Source organism: Eptesicus fuscus, chromosome 14, assembly GCF_027574615.1.
Source record: "Eptesicus fuscus isolate TK198812 chromosome 14, DD_ASM_mEF_20220401, whole genome shotgun sequence".
Lineage (NCBI taxonomy): Eukaryota > Metazoa > Chordata > Mammalia > Chiroptera > Vespertilionidae > Eptesicus > Eptesicus fuscus.
Window position 1 is genome coordinate 73,019,305 of NC_072486.1, and position 19,948 is coordinate 73,039,252.

A 19,948-nucleotide genomic window follows, 5' to 3' on the forward strand; every position below is an offset into this window, starting at 1 on the left:
AAGTGTTTCTGCCCTGTAGTGCTTGGTCATTTGATCCTATTGCTCACAGATGGCCTGTTAAAAGAACTTCAGCCCTGGCCGGTGTGGCTCAATTGGTTCGAGCATCGTCCCATAAAGGGTTGCAGGTTTGATTCCAGGTCAGGGAACATACCTAGGTTTCGGGTTCGACCCGGGCACGTATGGGAGGCAACCAATTGGTGTTTCCCTCTTACATCGATGTTTCTCTCTCTCTTTCTCTCTGTCAATCTCTCTTCCCCTCCTTTCTCTCTAAAAATCAATAAACATATTCTCCGGTGAGGATCTAAAAAAATAAAAAAGAACTTCAGAAACGTGGCCCCATGAATTAGGTGAATTTGACAACTGTCAGCATTTAGAAAGTCTGAGCATTTTCTGTCTAGCTAGAGCTTTTTAAGACCATCGCTCTAACTAAAGTTGCAAGTAATTATGCATTTCTCTGTTAAGAATGTCTGATTACCAGAAAAATTACTGACAGCTTGTAACCAACTTTGATACTGATTTTCTGACCCGTCTTGGAACACAAACAGCCAATTTGGAGTTAAGGGCAATGAAAGGGAAGACCACAGAGTTCTGAGCCCAGATGAGAAGAGGACAAGAACCCCAGCTCTTGACCTTCTTCAGCAGCAAATGTTCATCTGTGGTATATCCGCAGTCAGCATGCATCGGTAGCTCAGTATTTCAAAGACCAGTTCATTAAGCCCAACAGCCTGAACATGAAGACTGAGAATGATAACTGGGATAGTCTAAGAAGGTCTTTTTCAGCCTTCCTTTCTGTTGTGAATACTCGTCAATCAGAACCAAAGATTTTAGAAGTGGAAGTGACCTAGAGATCTTTAGGTTCAACGTCTTCATTGCCCTAGATGCGGAAACTGCTGTCTGGAGGGTACAGTGACTCTTCCAAGGCCCAAAGTCACCTGCAGTGTCTTGGAAACTTCCTCTGGGGCTTAGTTTACCCATCAGCTCTGACGAGTGACTGGCACCAGTAAAGCACTTCTCAGTGACCTGGGATCTCTTCTCTGGGCCAGGCCCTGGAGACACGAAGGACACTTGCTTGTGCCCAGGTCCAGGGAAACTTCGTGTAGCCCCTAGCAGCACAGGAAAAACAACCAGTGCATGTTGTGAGCTCCATTCTTAGGATGCCTGAGCCATGGGCTGAGGTAGGAAAGGGGCACAGAGATGACATTCTGACACTCTAGCCATATGCTCTTCCTCTTTGGGAATAGAAAGAATGAGAAAAGGGAAAAACAACAGGACTAGATTATATAAGGGACATACAACAGAGTTCCAGAAAGTATTTTTTTTTGTAATGGGAATTTGAATGACAAATATAATATTCCAATAAAAATGCTTAGTCCCCGAAATGAGAAGTAATAATTTCCTCACTGTGGCCATTATGGTCCTGAAAGTTTTATCATGGCACATGGTTTTATTTATTCTGAGAGTCAAAAACAGACTCCATTCTGGCTGTACATTAGCCTCATCTGGGAAGCTTTCAAAACAGAAAAAAAGGAAAAAGAATACATAGGCATGGACCCCACCATAGGTCAATACAATCAGAATTTCTAGGGAGAGAGCAGATACAGCACTGTATATAAACATTGCCCAGAGGATCTGCAGCCAGAGTACAGAACCACTGGTCTAAAGTCACAAAACAGCCACCTCGGCAGAAACCGCACTCTCTCGTGAGTTTAAATCACAATAGGGGTTTATACAAGCTGCAGAACTGTGTGCATGTGCAGCGTGTAGGCGTGGATGGGCACGCTGGCCATAAAGACAATGTTTCATACTGACCTTTTGGTACATACAATGCAGTGTTCTGCTTTCAGATGTTTACCACTTGCATTCTTAACCACAGTTGCGTTGCCACATAAATCCCTCTTTGCCCCAAACACACCAGGTATCTTGAGGGAATAGAGGCAAGTGTTCACACCTGTGCCTATGCTTAATTATGAGGCTGTGTGTCAATGTTGTTATACACCAAACTGTAACTGTAGAGGTAGGATTTGAGAAGTTACACAGACAAGGAAGGGATTTTAATGCACAACTATTACAAAATAACCTCCTGTGACCCAGTCCTTACCTGGAATCTCTTTTCCCATGTAAATTAACACTTTAAAAAAGGGTACACCCCTTCCTCCTTTTCCTTGTCTGAATGGTGATTGTGTCTGAGCAGTGTTTTTCTTGTAAGTCTCATAATAACCTGGCAATAACCATGAGCAGTTGTCATTCCATGCTCCCTTCCAACTCTTCTAACAAATCATTCAGACAAAACAGTCCTGCCCCAGCCCCAGCTGGCGTTTTCTCTCCATCCCGTATCTCCTTCCTTTTGCTCTTTCCAGCATCTCTACATCCTTCATAAGATCAAATCAGGAGCCCATTTTTAATGTCAAACCAGTAGCAAATACTAGTAAAGTAGAGAATCTTGTATATGACATTTCTTTGGATCCCATTGTCCTTTTGATTCCATTCATTAGGCTTCCTTTAAAATATCATTAACTTCTTTAGATGTTTCATGGTCAGGAACAATCAACAGACTTAGTTTCGGTTCCCTATTGCCCAAAGGGTATGAAGTGTGGTGGATTCACTTAAGGATGAATTTAAAATAGTGATTTTCACCTCGGAGATCTTGGTGTCTTGGAAGCTATGGGATTATTACAAGGGCTTTCCATATCCATTATGCTCACGAAGCATCTTGGTTTTCCACATCACAAGCTCCTACAGAAATGACAACCCTCTTCTCATACTAGTATTTTTTTATTTTTCATGTATTTACCTATTTGCTTCCCACTTAATATATCTATGTTTTACTTCTGCTTATAAAACATTATCTTACTTTGTATTAGGCTTTATCTTATTTTTATGGGCTATTTGTACTTTGTCAAAATCACTTGGATGTTTTTCTTATCACAGATACTAACAAGGTCATTGTGATCAGTGTCATTTGTAAGTTGAGAGTCCTCTTAACTTGTTCATTCTGGTCCCTGATAAAACAGTAAATGTGCAAAAACGGTGGTCCTGGCTATATATCAGATAAGAGTCACACCTGAAATTCACATTGCACGTCACCACCCTCTTTTTATGGCTACTTCCGAGTCCTACATATTCTTAACTGAATCCTAATCCTGATTTCCTATACTTAGCTTGTTGATATGTAAACTATTTGGGGTCAAATGGACAAGCCTTACTTTTATATGTATTACAATAAACCCATCTCCTTTCATAGGAGATGAGAGAAAGAAAGACATCTGCAAAAGGAGCTAATGGTCCCTGTACTTGGCACAAACATCAATAGTGAAATGAATAATGTCTGACCCCTTTTAGAGGCACTTTAAGCATTTTCACTTTTTTTTTTTTTTTTCTGTAGAAGAGATCTGAAATCTATGTGAGCCCACCTCTGAGGTACAAAGAAACTTCTATGTTGTTGGAGTAGTGGGTTAATGGTCGCCACCTTCCAGCTAGTAAAATCTCAGAGATCTGTGTACTTAATATCTAGAAGTAGTAAAGCCAAAATAGAAGGAAGAAGAGACTCAGGGTATCAAGACTGTTGTCTCCTTCAGGCACATAGGATTTTAGCTTTTTCTTCAGGGATGTCTCCTGACCTAGATGTTTGCCATTGTCTGGGGAGAACATGTCAGGGGTTCAACAGGGAGTCTGTTTATATCTCTCATGTGGCCTGAGAACCAACTCTCAGCCTTAACTCCTCTGGCCCCAGGGGGCAATGCCAAGCAGCCGAATGGCATCTCTTGGAATCCTGGGAATTTGCCTGCCTGGCCCCAAGATACTTAGGAAATTAGCCTTGACCTCCAGGCCCTGGGATGCCACCGGACACATGTATTCTTCTAAAAATGGAGACTAAAAATATTAATAAATATATACACATATTAGAACACCTTTTCTCTTTACATTAGTAAATAGAGCAAATGCTTTTGGGTTTCTTTATTAATTAATTGGATATACTTTTTCTTATAAGATTTTAAATGTGGCTTTTGTAGAGAAAAGTGGTAAAAGGAAGACACTCAATAATGAATCCCACTGTCTTTTTGCTTAGAGGAGACCTTCAGTTCCTTAAAGAAGAGTTTCAGATTACTTTCAGCAGATTCAGTTGGTTATTCATTTTCTAACGGCAGACAGTGTAGGGTCCTGGGGTGGGCACTGGGAAGCTTTGAGGAGCTTAGACCTGAAGTGGGAAGAGAAGCAAGGGGAGAGGCATGGGCAAGAGAAGCAGAACCCTTAGAAGGCTTTGATACATGCTAAAATAGAAATAAAGACATATGTGGTGGAAGCCAAGAGCAGAAGAGCAGTTCGGATGCGGGCTGTCAGGGAAGGCTGACAGAGGCCCAGAAATCTGAGCTGAGCCTTGGGCGTGGCTATGGGTCTGCCAGGCAGGCTCCTGTGCAGCAGGACTCAGCCATACTCCATGCCTGGTCCAGAGTGCATGCTTCCTAAATATAGGGTATACCCCCATAATGTACACACACACTTTGAATAATTATAAAGGCAGTGTTTATTAAAATACATTTCATTTTCAAAATTGAGCCATCAGCTGTTAAAGTGTGTATACATTTTTGGGGACACCCTGTATTTGTTGAATGGCCTTTCTGGGAAGTCCATGATCTGGGAATGACTCTCATTCCACCTTTATAACTAGAGTAAGTAGAGGCACTTAATCAAAATAGTTTAGTAAAGAATTTCTCTCCCTACTAAAATGCCTGGTGTTCAGGAACAAGCAAGGAAGAGAGATCGGTTAACCTAACCAAAATAACTAGTGATGAAATCCAGTGAATGCAATTTCATTTTCTTGACATATTGTGGTATGCCATTTCCAGCTTTTATGATTACTGCTAGTAATATAGAAAAGGCAGCCCTAACTGGTTTGGCTCAATGGATAGAGCATTGGCCTATGGAAGGGTCCTGGGTTCAGTTCCGGTCAAAGGCACATGCCTGGGGGCGTGCTGGAGGCAGCTGATCACTGATTCTCTCTCATCATTGATGTTTCTATCTCTCTTCTCTCTCCTTTCCTCTCTGAAATCAATAAAATTATAATAAAAAGGCAAATAGTGAGCCATGATTGACAGGACATTTTAACTGTTCTGAGAGATTCACTTAACAGTGTAAAATGCACTATTAAGTCTCTCCCTTATGTCTGGCATTTGTTTTTGAGAACAAATACGTAACAACTAGGGAGGAAGTCTAAGAGAAACTACTTTCAGAACTAAATACACATTTCTCCCACTAGCATAAAACTAAGGTTTCTCTCAATTGTTCCCTGTTTTCACAACGTATTACGATAATGGCACAGAAACCTGTGGAAATCCAACAGGCACACTGAGAAGCTGTTCTTGCCCAGTGCCTGTCAGGACCTGCTTCATTCTCCGGCACTACCCACACTCCCGCAGGATCAGCTGCGCCCCGGGTGCTGGCCACCCTAGGCAATGGGGGTGCTTTAAAAGACTCAGGCGATCCAGCCTCTGCCAGGTGGCTCAGTTGGTTGGAGCAACGTCCCTTACACCAAAAAAGGTGGTGGTTCGATTCCCGTAAGGGCACACACCTATCCCATTCTGAGCATGTACGGGAAGCAACCAATTGAAGTTTCTCTTACATCGATGTTTCTCTCTCTCTCTCTCTCTCTCTCTCTCTCTCTCTCTCTCTCTCTCTCTCTCTCAAAATCAATTAAAAAAAAAAACACACAACATATCCTCTGTGAGGACTGAAAATAAAATAAAATAAAAGCCTCAGGCAATTCAACCCAAGCTAGGATTGTAGCTTGTCTGGTTCTGAGAGTGTGCTCCACTTCTAATTACTTTCTAATCACTGAGACCACACCCCACTCTGTACCCCACTTCCAGTCTTTGGGAATTGACCTTTGCTGCCTTGTTGGGAATTCACCCAGCATCTGCATTCCTTGAGGTTTGGGGTTTTACCTTCGTCTTTACATTGGTCCTTTACTCCTTCCCCAACCCACCTGCCGGGATCCAGAGTCTGGCCTTGAAACTGCAGGCCTGTCACTCCTCTTGCTAAATGCTGCCCACCCACCGCAAGAAAACCGTCATTTTTCTCGATCGCTGTCTGCTTGGATCGTGGCCAGTTTTAAAGAGAGGCACTGTAGCACAGTGCTTAAGGCCCTGGGCCCTGGAGGGCACATAGTCTGGATTCAAACTCTGACTCAGAGTTTGACTGTGCCGCCTCTTACCTGTGAAATCCTGTGCAAATGGTTAAGCCTGCGTTTCCTTATCTGCAAAATGAAGAGGCCTGGCTAGTAACAATAGCAGCCTCCTCAAAGGACCACTGGAGCAGTAAGTAAGCTGTGCCACCGAGCTGGCCTATAGGAGAGGGGGAGGAGGCAGCCCTGTCCTGTCTCCCTTCCCCCACACATTTAGCACCACGGGGTTTGCCCCACTGCACTGAAGTTAGGCCTTTTCATTAGTATCGGCTACCGCTCATCAGGTCCCCTCCTGGTCTAAAAAGAACTCTGAGCTGCTGTGGCCTGCAAGGGGACAAAGGCCTTGGTGGCGCACAGAGGCCCTGTGGATCTGGCTCCTGCTAGTGTCCCTTGCTCTGACCACACTGACTTGCCACTGGTGCCCAGAACATGCCAAGTGTCCTCAGGTCGCTGGGCCTTTTTCTCCTGCCGTCCCCTCTGCTGGACCAAACCAGGGACCCGTTTACTGCCTCCAGTGCCTGGTGAACATGTGTTTCGGCTTTGGAGACTGTTGAAAATCCTCTGCTTTCTGCCCAGTGTTGGCCTGCCCCTTAGTTACACGGCCTCACTTGGATGTGTCTCCATGTGTGCTTCCCAGATAAACGCTAAACCTCTTGGGGGTAGGAGCAGTGAGTTAACACTCAGCCCACGCCTGCGCCTGCGCCTGCCCATACCCTCCCCTGGCAGCACCGTGTAAAGCAATGGGTGTGGGATCCTGAGGTTGGCGTGTGAAGTGTCCAGTCCCGCACAGAGCCAGTGGCAGGACAGGGAGAAGGGGCCTTGTGGATTTCTCTTTACCTTTGCGTCCTTTCCTCCCAGTCTCCTCCTTGTTTCATGACTTGGGTCCAGAAATCAGCATACTTTCCAGTTAATCATTGTAAATGGGAAAACATAATTGTGTTTGATACCCACAATGTACATGAGATGACCCAGTGCAATCTCTAGATGCAATTTGCCTTTTTACATAGAATCTGTCAATGTCCATATGAGAGATCCTAATGTCGTTGCTGGGCTCAGGAAAGGTTTATACATTGAATGCACCTTTTAAAATTTTTCCTGTTAAATTCCTACTCTGAGATTAAGCACATAGATACACCAACAAAATGCCTGCCTCTTAATGACCTAAACAGCTCCCAGTGGCTAAGGGGAAGCTCAGTTGTGTTTTTAGGAATATGCACTTCCTCTACTTTGAAATAATGACCAATAAGAGACATCTTCGCAAGTTTCGATGAAGAAAACAAGATGTGTTTTATATCTGAACCATCAGCATGTTCCCGTGAGAGGCAGGAAGTATGTACTTTGTGCAGGTGTCAATCTGTTCTACCAGTTAATTCCCCGGGTATTTGCACAGTACATGGGTCATGCAGATTTCCTTTAAGACAAAATTAAAAAACATTTCCTCCACCCTAAACAATGGTTCATATAAAAGCATGCCATTTTTTTTTGTTTCCTGAACTAACTGAAAAAGAGTTTAAACTATTTTAAACATTTTAACCTTTGATTGAGTAGTTGACAAAATATGTGATGGAAGGATGTCAGTTTACTTAAACCTGTGTTGCAAGGAAAGAAGCTAAGGGGTCAGGTTAGAATGGCGGTTAAGAGCTCCTCCTCCACAGCTTGAAGGCTGTGATGATGGACAGGAGAGAGGTAACACTGGAGAGTGGAGAGAAAAGAAAACATGTCTGGAATGTGGAAATTTTGCTCATTCAGCTAAAAAATAGTGTACTAGTATGTAGGGGCTTCCAGTGCATTCCAGGTATAGGAGTCAGTGGCAGGTCATTGCCAATCCATTTGTGACCATATAGTTTTTCTTCCAAACTTGGGCACTTCTAGGCATGAATGGGGACACTACTACTAGTTAGTTACTCAGGGCTGGCCAGTAATAACTGGTTTATGCAGGGCAACCTAGGACATATGAACACCTCCCTCCTATGTCACCATGAGGCTCTGGGCTTGCAGTTGGCTGTAAGCCCAAGTGGCCTCAAGGGATGGAGGACCATTGAGCATGGTTGATCTGGGAACCCTCTATGGTGTTTCAAAACTCTCCGGTTTAAATGGGCCCAACTCCCAAGTATTTTCCTGGCAGGAAGAACATCTGGAGCTATACAGGGTGACTCATCTGTTATCTTTGGGTGAAACCATCTAAGGTGTATATCTTTAAGCCAACCTTGGGTACAATTACTTCTAAACCTGACCTCACAAATGTAATCACTAGTGAGCTTTGAAAAACAAAGACTCTTAGGCCCCATCTCTAGAAGTGCTAATTTAGTAGATCTGTAATGGGCCCAGGCATCAGTATTTTTAAAAATTCCTTTGGTTTGTCAGCTGTTCAGCCAAGTTTGGATTTGTAAAGATGCTACGAGGTTTTAAAAAGGCTGAAAATGTCAAATTTTCAATAAGAATATTAGAAATTGAGCACCAATGTGGGAAGAGAGAATTTTAGAGAATTGGAATATGGTCCATAATTTAATTGCACTTTTTAGAGGGCCCAAACAGAGGCAGATGGTATAAAAAATATGCCTCTTATTTTGCCCAAGCCTTCTTTACTGGCTCAGGAACAACTGGAGGCATTAGAGGTGAGGTGTTTTTGAACTAAACCCTGAAGGTTCTAAGGTTTTAACAGACAGCAGAATTTGGTAAAAAAAAGTTTCAGCAAAAGTTTTCAAAGGAAACTGCATGAAGGGAGGCAAGCAGATAGCCATAAACTCTGGGTGGTGCTCCTATCTATCTTATTCCTTATTGTAGCTCCTGACACATAATAGTAGATGTATAATAATCATTTATTGAAAGGTGAACAGTTTTTTTTAGGGGGACATTATTATATTATATGAGAATGACTCCCATTACTTTTTTATAGTTGGAGAAATTGAAGCATACAAACATAAAATATCTTGCCCAAAATATTTTTAGGACTGGTGTTTACTATATCCAAACAAGTATACTCCCTGTTTGTAAACCAGATTCTCTGGGATAACTGAAGAAGAGAAATCTATTGCCCTAACATCCTTCACCCTTCCGTCCATGGTGTGCAGTACCACACTATTGAGACTCTCAGCTTTCTAGCTGGAAGAGGCCACAAAAGCATTAGGCCTTTATATTGAAACTAACTGATCTGATTACTATATGCATGCATTTTCCTGACTGTTAGAGAAAAAGAATTTTGTGCCTGCATATTTAAGAATGATCACACTCAAATTTTAGAAAAGAAAAAGTTGCAAAAATATATTTTCTTATTCTGGCACAATACTCTTTCCACTCTGTCAGGTTGCCTTTGAGTACCTATATGTTAGGGATATTTCTAGGGGCTGAGGGCTTATTTTTTAGAAACTTCTTTAAAAAGAAATACACCATGCAAATTTTTTCTTCAGGAGCTCTGTGTACATTAATGAAGATAATATACTATTATAGTATATACAAGGCCCAGAGTATGGAAGTGTGTGTTTCTTGGCATAAACCACCTTTGTATGAAAATGGCAGCCCTGCCCTTTCCCCACTGCAAACCCCGCCAGCTGAGTCACGAAAAGGCCCAGAACCCCACAGGTGCGCACAGCCTAGGTCTCCTAGGGCCCGGTTCTCTCTCACCATTTCATCATAGAGAACTTATGTTGAAACTAGGGCAAACTCAAAAGCCGTTTCACTTGAAATATGCAAGTGTCTGTTGTTTCTATGGTCTTGAGTGGGCAGGCTGCATACTGGACTTTCCAGATGTTGCAGTCATTCTTACTTTAAGCCCATTTATGTATGTATGTATGTATGCATTTACTTATTTATGTTAATCCTCACCTGACGATATTTTTCCCATTGATTTTTAGAGAGAGAGTGGAAGGGAGGGAGGGAGAGGGAGAGAGACACATTGATTGGTTGCCTCCTACCCCCACCCACACTGGGGTGGGGGATGGAACCTGCAACACACGTACACGTCCTTGACTATGAATCCAACTCAGGGCCCAAGTTCTAATCACTAAACAACACTGGCCAGGGCTAAACCCCTTTAAAATGTAGCTGACACTGTTATTAATTGGGAGATTTACCCACATCACGAACTTTTTTACAGTTCAAGGGTTTTTAGTGTATCTTATCCCATCTAATAAAGAGGGAATATGCAAATTGACCATCACGCCATAACAAAAATGGCTGGGCCCACAGCGGAGGCAGGGATTCCATAACACAAGATGGCTGTGCCCACAGCAGAGGCGTGGATCCCATAACACAAGATGGCTGCGCCCACAGCAGAGGCTGAGTTCCTGTAACAAGCCTTAACGAGCAATCAGCAGGGATCTGAGGCTGCGCCCCCTACCTGGTGGGGCTTGACAGGGACCTCAAGCCATGCCCTCCACCCGGTGCCAGGCCAGGGGACCTCAGGTTGCACCCCCTGCCCAGCAGGGCTTGACGGGGGACCTCAGGCCGAGACCCCTGCCCTGGCACTGGGCCAGGTGACCTGAGGCCAAGCTCCCCCACCCAGTGGGGATTGATGGGGGTGGGGCCAGCTGGGTCTGGATCTAGCCCAATGGGGTTGGGGCCAGTCGGGTCAGGGTCTCACGTGATTTCGAGGCGCATGTGGGTGGGCGGGACCTTGACTCTGGTTCTTGTGGCATGCCCCAGACTCTGGGAGGAGGAAGATTTTTATATACATTTTACTAATTTTCTTTCATCTCTGACACTTCTATTATAGAGAAAGGGCAAATAGCAATATTAAAATATTTCCTCTAATTCCCTTTTAATGTGCACAAACTTTGTGCACCATGTCACTAGTCTTAAATAATATGACATTTTATTCAGTTAGAACCAAAGTGGAGCTAATTCTTCTTCTTTTTTTTTTTTTCTTTTTACCACAATTAAGAGGTAGAGAACATAAAAAAGACTTTCCATAAGCATTTAAAATGTATATCACTGTTGGCTTAACTTGAAAGTGTTTCAGATTTTTATGAATGAATAATATCTCCCCATTTTATTATAGTTCTTTACTCAATGATGTGAGGATAATTTCCCACCAAAGATGACTATAATGCTCTTTTATAAGCTGGAGAATATCCATCACTATCTCCCAAACGAACACACAAACAACAGTCCCAACAGAAGATAATATTACCAACTAGAGGCCCAGTGCATGAAATTCGTGCACGAGGGAGGGAGGAGTCCCTCAGCCTGGCCTGCACCCTCCTCAATCTGGGACCCCTTGGGGGATGTCCGACTGCCTCTTGCAATCCAGGACTACTGGCTCCTAACCACTTGCCTGCCTGCCTGATCACCCCTAACCACCTCTGCCTGCTTGATGGCCCCTAACCACCTCTGCCTGCCTGCCTGATCGCCCTTAACTGCTCTCCTACTGGCATGATCGCCCCTAACTGCTCCCCTCCTGATTGCCCCTAACCACCTCTGCCTCACTCTGCACCCAGGCTTCCCTACCTCTGGCCGGCCGCAGGCACCCAGGACCCGGGCTGGCTTTGCCCACCCCGGCTGCAGCCACAGGGGACTGTGGGTGGTTGGCTTCGCCCAGACCGCAGCCACAGGTGCCCAGGAAGCGGGGTGGGCAGCTTGTCCCTCTCCCAGGCTGCAGGTGCAGACAAAGCTGCTGGCACCCAGGACCACAGAGCGGGAGGCTTGTCCCTCTCCCGGGCCGGGCTGCGCCGCAGGTGCAGGCACAGCCACTGGTGCCCAGGACCTCTTGTCCCTCTCCCAGGCCTCAGCCTGGCTGGTCCCCATTCCTCTCTTGCAAGCTCATTTGTGCCTGGCTGGTCCCCATTCCTCTCTCCCCAGTGTTGAGTATCTGAGTAGTCACAGCATGATGGCATGATGACCATTTACATATTAGCTATTTATTACATAGGATGTGCTGAGTTCTTTGAGATAATTTGATCTTTTAAAACTTATGCTTTGATTATAACTATATCGAATAAACTTAAAAATTACTATTATATATATATATATATAATTTTATTGATTTTTTACAGAGAGGAAGGGAGAGAGATAGAGAGTTAGAAACATCGATGAGAGAGAAACATCGACCAGCTGCCTCCTGCACACCCCCTACTGGGGATGTGCCCGCAACCAAGGTACGTGCCCTTGACCAGAATTGAACCTGGGACCTTTCAGTCCGCAGGCCGACGCTCTATCCACTGAGCCAAACCGGTTTCGGCTAAAAATTACTATTATATTGATATTAATCAGCCATCACCCTAGAATGATTTCAGGTTGAAAGAGATCACAGAGGCTGTTATTTTGAAACCAAAACAGATCTGATTACCATGTGCATGCCTTTTGCTGACTACTAAAAAAAATTCATGTCTATTTAAGAATCATTACATTCAAACTTTGGAAAAGAAAATTACAAATGCATATTTGTATTTTCCAACAAAGATCTCCTCTCAGATGTCTTGATTTGTCTCAGAACTAACATCAGAATTATCTCAACTAATTTCTCTCCTCATGACAATAGTCCAGGAGAATCACATAATCTTGTCTTTTCTTCTCTTGTGATAGATTTTAAAATATCTTTTTAGACAGTAACCATGTGAAAACATGGATAACATTTTAAACTTTTTTAGCCCTTAAATTCCTGTTAATGTTAAAAAAGAGGAAGTGCAAGTTAGCCTCATATAACCACTCCATTCCCTTCTAATTCTAAAATTCCGTCATTTTGTGCTTATATGATTTTATTCCCAATGCTACCACATACTGTCCTCCCCATTTTGTGCAATTATAGTGTAACTGTTCTCTGCTCATCCAGACTAGCTATGTTTTATTACATCCTGTGCCCTAACCAGTCATCTTCCAAAATGCCTACCTGCAGCATGCCATCCTTATGCTTGAAGTGCTCCTGACTGCACTGCTGACCTGTTAAGAGTTGAAACTTATGTGTACTGGATTCAGGACTCTGCCACCTGGCCAATGATGAGTCTTTTCATCTTATGATTGACCACTCAGTCACTAAATTCTTTCCAATAAACAATGGGCTTATGAGGCATTGCAGGCTCATGACCTTGGATAGACATTCTCGCTCCCATGCTTTGCTCATTTAGAATGCCCCCCTTTGCTTCTCTCAGATATTTGCATTCCATCTGTCCTGTATGACCCAACTCAGACTGCATCTCCTTCATGCTCTTCTCCATTAACCTTTCTCTAGTGCATCCTCCTTCTCTTTCCCTAATGCCCTCTCCATAGTAGGGCCTTCCTAACACTTAATACCATTCACTTAAAACAAACTTTATTGAAGAATGATTAACAAATATAATTGTATATATTTAAAGTATACAATATGATCATTTGATATACATCTACATTGTAGAATGATTACCAAAATCAAGATAATTAATACCATTCACTTTTTAAAAGCCTTATTATGCAATAGTCACTGTTACTTACTTTTGACTTATTATAATATACGAATTTGTGCACAGGTGGAGTCTGGCCAGCCCAGCCCCAATCGGGGTGGATCAGGGTTGGGCCTGCCGGGGTAAGGGGCTGCAGGAGGTTGGCCGGGGGACCCCACCTCGATTAGTGTGTGTGTGGGATCAGGGGTGAGGCCAGCCGGGGGGAGGGCCCGCAGAAGGTTGGTCGGCCAGCCCAACCCCTGCTCCAGCAGGTTCGCAGGCCTAAGTGGACGTCATAGCAATTGGTCATTCTGTTGTTCTGATCATTAGGGTGTTCTGGTCGCTGGCTTTTTATATATAGACTAGAGGCCCGATGCACAAAGATTCGTGCAAGAATGGGCCTTCCTTCCCCTGGCTGCCAGCACTGCCTTCGCTCCGGCTGGAGCCGCCTTTTCACTCTGGCCTGGAGCCGCCTTTCCGCCTTCCCACGCTGCCTAGAGGCCCAGAGCGGCTGGGGCAGTGTGGAATGCCTGCGTCACCATGGTGACAACGCAAGCATCCTGCCCTGCCCCAGGCCACTCGGCACCTGTGTATACAAATTAACCTGCCATCTTTGTTGGGTTAATTTGCACACTCACTCCTGATTGGCTGGTGGGCATCGCGAAGGTATGGTCAATTTGCATCTTACTCTTTTACTAGTGTAGATATTTGGTCTATTTCCAAAATGATGATGAGAGAGCTTACTATAGTAACTGCATAAAACAGCATTCCAGTTGGAAATGAAAGTGAAAATTAAAATCCATATGTGGGAGAGAATAAATAACATGGGTCAATAAAACTTAAAATCTAGTTATATGTTTCCTGGCAGTCAAACCAAAAAGAATCCATTAGTTACCATGTGGCAGTGACTTACTGTTGTGTATTGTATGTGTGTATTTTTTTTAAGCTTTTCATCTGTATGTATCTTGTCTCATAATTCTAATTTTTGTGATTTCTAGAAATTATTTTAGGAATTACCCTTTGTAGTATGTGTTTAGTTCAGCATGTAAGACTTAAATAAGTGAATTAATTGATGGCTAATGTGATATCAGAATTATAAAATAGAAGCCATTTTATTTATCTAGAAATTCCAAATATGTACATAATAAACATATGGATGGAAATGGGAATGTAAAAAGAAGACATAAAAATCTTGGAAGGAGAAGGGTCTGAAGTTGTGATCACTTTAATTAGAGGAAATTTTAAGAAGCATTCAGAGCCCACTCTTTTTAGGTAAATATCAATATAGATATCTCATATATAGAGCAGCAAACCTTTAGTAATATAAGAAACAAATTCAGTGGAACTAAATGGTATAGACTAATTTATGCCATTAAAACCAGTGGAATAGGTGGTAAAACACCTTGAAATAAAAAATCATGACACAGCCAGGCCAGTTCTGAATTTTCTTCCCCTCCCTACATGGCTGTTTTTTTGGAGAGGATACTGTAGAACAAGCATGTCAAACTCAAAGGCCAACACAGGCCAAATAAACAAGCTTTAGGTTTATGTGGCGGTAAAAAAACAAAAGCTTCAATTTTCACAGAAATGTAGGTTTATTTTGATAGAGACATGCTGAATACAAAGGGCTGAAATAAATGGGTAATCGTTAACATAAAATAATAGAACATTTTAATAAAAATTAATATTTTTTTCTTGAACATTAACTTACCAAACACTAAATAACTGCACAAATTACTAAGTGTGATGCAAATAAACCTATTTTTCTTGTTCTCCAAAAGTGAAATATTTCCTGTTGCGCACACCAAACAAGTCAGTCCAAGACTAATGACGTGGCCATCGGCTGCTAAAATGATGCGCCCGTGTGTAAGGTGCGTTAGGGAAATGAATGCAACACAGTTACAGTAATCAGTCATTAGCGAGCGTTGTACAATATCCTATAACAGGCTATTGTAAAAATCAAGTTATAAAATTTTTATTAAAATGTTTCTTATATACCATTATATTGGTTGGGCTCAAAAATATTCCTTGTGGGCCACATGTGCCCCGCGGGCCGTGAGTTTGACATGCTTGCTGTAGATAATACTGTGCTATTCCTCTCACTGTACATCAGGGTTTAATTTCTTCTACATCCAGAGTTATTATTCTAACCTTGGCATAGGAACCTTTTGTAAAATGCAAGGAACACTCTAGGCTGGTGCTGTCCAAATGCTCTACATCTCTGCTGTCCCATATGGTAGCCCCTACTCTCATGTGCTGGGAACTCTTTGTGGCTGGAGTGACTGAGGAACTGAATTTAAGTTTTATTTTATGTAAATTACTTAAACTTAAATTTCAAGTGGCTAAGTGGCTACAGAATTGGACAGGGCTGCTTTTACCGAGCTGCTTGCCTTTAGACCAGAACTTCCCTTACCTGATTTGGTACCTTTAATAATAGATTCAATTGATTGCTGTTTGTTATCATGTGAAATTTTAAACTACCATGTATTAACAGTGAGGCTTTGGATCTCTTTATTATTTTAAGAAATCTATGCCATCCAAATAAAATTTAGGGAAATTCATTATTTATTGTCATGGTAACATGAGGAGGATCACCCCTGTTTCTGTCATTAGGTTTATGCTTGTACTCAAAGCAAAGCACTAGGAGTCTCTGTAAGGTGTAAGCCCCCCTCCTCCGCCTTCTGGCCCATGGCACTCTAGGTCTCTCTCCCTCTCTGCAGGGCATTCTGAAGCCCTAAGTGGGGCATCTGAGTGAGCGGGCCTCCCAAATTCTTCTCAAGGCAGATTTTTTTTCTGTCCGTCTTGCTTTGCTCACAGTTCTATGAGCAAGTGGGTGGGGTTTGCTTTCTCTGAGCCAGCAGGAGCTTGCTCTAACTCTCCCTTTTAATTTCTCTAATATGAGGATCCCCACACTTGCTCTCTGAAATGCTATTTTGTAAACTGCTATTTCCTCTAACTGTTATGCCCTTTTTCCATCTGCATTGAAGTCTCTTTTCCCAGAGGGCTCTTCTTTCTCAACTTAGTCATGCTCTGTGTGGAGAGCCACATCCACACTCCTGGCCTCTCTGACTCATCGGGGAGGTTTGCCCGCTCCAGGAACCCCACTCACGCTGTGGTGGAACAACAGGGAGGCTCCAGCGAAGCCAGCCCTTCCTGCCTTCTGCCTCTTTTCCTGGCATCTCTCCTTCTTGCCCACAGCTACAGGAGAAGGGGAAAAAGCAAAAAAATGCCCTTACCCCTTTTAAGGTAATGTTTTTAGTAAATAGTTTATAGCAATTCCCATTTTCAGTTTATAAGCTACTTTGGTTATTGCTGCTACCTTTAAATATTCCATGATCTGGCTAGCAGAAAAACCTGCCAAGGCTCCAAATTTCCTTTTCCCTCCACCAGCAAGCCAAGAGAGTCCATTCTGACAGCTACGTTTTCCTTCTAGTTACGGATTAAATTGTTCCCCTTTTTGAAATCTATTATTCATGAATGTGAACAGTCTCAACTATAGCTTCTTCCATCGATGGACGGGGAGGCCCAGTGGGTGAAGTGGTTCATTCACCCCATTGACTGCTCTGGGACAGTACAGAACTGGGTCTTCACACCCTATCTCCCAGGCCAGGACTTTTCTTGGCCCTCCTGGCCCCTCAAAGAAAACCCTCTGCCAAGGATGGCTCACGCCCATGATTTCACAATCCAGATGGGTTCAGACAATAAATTCCTCTGACTTGATTTGCTAAAAGGGTCAAAGTTAAGTAACATCGTGAAATAAAAAAAAAACTGACCCCCAAGTCAGATCAGATCTAAGTTTGGCCAATAACCTGTTCAATTAACCTATTTTTAATCTCACCAAGTACATCCTGAAAGCATAAAAAGTAACTGCAACGGGAATGTCCCTGGAGCTCAGCGAAAGCTGACGCAGGTAGTCACTAAAGAAGCAACTTTCCACATCTAACTCGAGGTTTCTGTGGGAGAAACCCAGAGCTGTGCATTATTTTTGACTTTGTAGTTTTGTTCAGTTGTGCACAAGTGCCATGCTTTTTCCAGTTAAAATACCCTTCGTATATGCATCTATATGAGTGTGTATGCATATATATTTGCATAATGTCTTTAGATGCATGCACATCTACCCACTTTATTGTGTTTAAGAAAATCACTTCAGTTACTTGACTTTAGCTGAGAGGAACATGCCCACTCTGTAGCCCAGCTTTCACCTTTGCCACAAAACCTCAGAAATGACCGCGCTGTGTCAATTATCTGTGCAGTGGGCACCACCCTTCGCTAGACTTTCAACCTGGGAATGGAGAGGGTGACCTGTAGCATGACCATTTCACCCTTTCCAGGAGTGGGGTCTGTCTGTGGCTGTGATCAGGAGCTTCGTTTGCCAGAAGAGTGCAGCTATATGAACGCCCATAAAACTCAAGTTAGCTAAATTCCACCTGAACTCAACAGCAGGGTGGGGGAGGGGAGGTCAAGCCCAGAAAACGGTGTGTGTGCGGCTCGCGGGGAAAGTGAGAAAAGAATGCACAGGCTGCCGGCCAGAAGAGAGCTGTCCGGGCCCTGACAGCGTCCCCTCTGGGGACAGACCTCCCCTTACCTTGACCACGTGGTCGTTGAGATGCTTGGGGTCCCGGTTAACCAGGTCGATCTCCTTGGTATGCACGTCGTACACTTGCCTCTCGTTCATGTCGTCTGCCATGGCCTTGTTGTTGGGCTTGTAGATGTTGCCCTGCTCCCGGGTGGGAACAGTGTAGAGATGTCCCTGCAGAGGGCGGACGGCCGCGGGAGAGAGAGGGGCACCAGCAGTTGGAAGAAATTCTCCAAAAGACAAACAAGCGATCAGAAGTCAGCCTGGCGGCAGAGCAAGCCTCCGGGCTCAAAATCGAACAAACCGCTCCCGCAGCGGCGGCGCACGCAGTCCGCTCCTCGGCGCCGCCAGCTTTTTAAGAGGATCGGGGAGAAGACACCACACCCCTCCTCACCCGGCGGGAGCGCCAGCCTCCCGCGCCCGCCGCCAGGGGTCAGGGCAACCCCCGCCGCGCACCGCCCGGCCCCCGCCCCAGCGCGCCCGGCTCGAGGCACCCCGCCTAGGCCCGCGCGGCGATGGGACCGACCCCGGACTTCTCTACAGCCCCCCTCTTCCATACCCCGGGTGCTTCACCTGTTCAATTTTCTCGTCCCCGCCCCCTCCTGCCTATTCCCCCCCTCTCCACAATTCCAGTTTCACCCTTGAGATTCAACTTGAACCCCCGGACTCATGGAATGTTCCCATTTCGTTGCTTCCCGGGCACCTGCCCGCGTCCTCCACCCTCCTTCTGCCCTTTGCTCTCCCTCCTCCCCCTCCCCCCGCCCCCCAACTCCGAGCGCTCCAACCTCAGGGCGGGGCCGTGTCAGACCCCTAACCTCCCGGAGATCTCTCACCTGCACCGCGACTCCGACCCACCCTCGGCGCAACGGCGTCTGCGTTTGGGGAAACGAAGTCTCCACACACCCAGGCTGGAGGGTGGTGGAAGGGGTGGTGGTGGCTGCGGGGAGGGAGGTGCGTCCCGCTTCCAGCACCCCAGCCCGGCGCCGAGGTGCAGGAAGAGCCCTTGAGGCGGCCTGAGAGCTTTGCAAAGTGCAAACACGGCGCGCGCCGCCGGGAGGGCCAGGCGCCCGGCGGGGAGTCGCCGGGACGGTCCCCCCCGGACGGGACGGCGGGTGACGAGCTCTCACCCTGCGCCCCAGCTCCCGCCTCCCAGCCGGCCAGGGCCCGCCGCGGGGGGTCCCGCCTTCAGGTAGCACCTGGACCCGCGGAGAAACTCGTCCTCCGACCCAACCTCAAACCCCGACCACCTTCTCTGCACCCCTCCAGCTCAGGGCCCCCGGGTCCTCCCCAGGAGGAAAACATGAACTATTCCTGCCTCCCCTTCACCTCCCCGCCCAGGCCCCTGCCTCAGCCGCTCGGCGCGAGGGCTCTCCAAAGTGGAGAGAGGGCTGGGGCGTTTGGAGAGGCAGATAGCAGGAGCAGGCACTCCCCGCGCCCCCGCAAGCCTACCTCGGAGTCCACGTATTTGCCCCCAGACATGCTGGCCCGTGGCTGGATGAAGGCTCTTGAGATTTCCCCGGGCTGTGATTTAAGGGAACAGAGGAAGAGAGATCTTGTATTGTATGGGGGGCGGGAGGGATGGAGCTGCCGGAGACGGGGGGGGGGGGGGGGGGTGGCTGGGAGGGAGCCTCCTGGCCGCCCGCCCAGGGTTTGTTCTGCTCAGGGTTGGTCAGGACCTGCGCTGCGCCGGGTCTAGGCACATCCCCAAAGTTCCCGTGCGGAGGGCGGGGAGCGCCCTCGGGGAGCAGAGAGCTGGGAGGAAGCGCTTCACCCACGCTGGGCGGCCGGCCGGGGCAGATATTTTAAACCCGGGGCAACATCTCCCCAGCGGGGAGCCACTGAGAG

At 45.5% G+C, this 19,948-nt stretch overlaps 1 protein-coding gene across 4 annotated transcripts in view; it reads right to left on the reverse strand.

Annotated features, from left to right (window-relative positions):
• CAV1 (caveolin 1) overlaps window positions 1-19,674 on the reverse strand; it is a 36,519-nt gene extending 16,845 nt beyond the window's left edge. Inside the window, exons 1-3 of one of the 4 annotated variants that reach the window (XM_054726654.1) lie at window positions 19,553-19,674; window positions 18,937-18,975; window positions 18,113-18,277 (exon numbers count right to left, since the gene is read on the reverse strand). In XM_054726654.1, the coding sequence (XP_054582629.1) occupies window positions 18,113-18,277; window positions 18,937-18,975; window positions 19,553-19,582 (234 nt within the window). In that variant the 5' untranslated portion in view covers window positions 19,583-19,674. Of the gene's footprint in view, window positions 1-18,112; window positions 18,334-18,936; window positions 19,249-19,552 lie in introns of those variants that run through there. The other 3 variants (XM_008152419.3, XM_054726656.1, XM_054726655.1) reach the window with 3 other exon arrangements.
• Window positions 19,675-19,948: the final 274 nt, after the last annotated feature.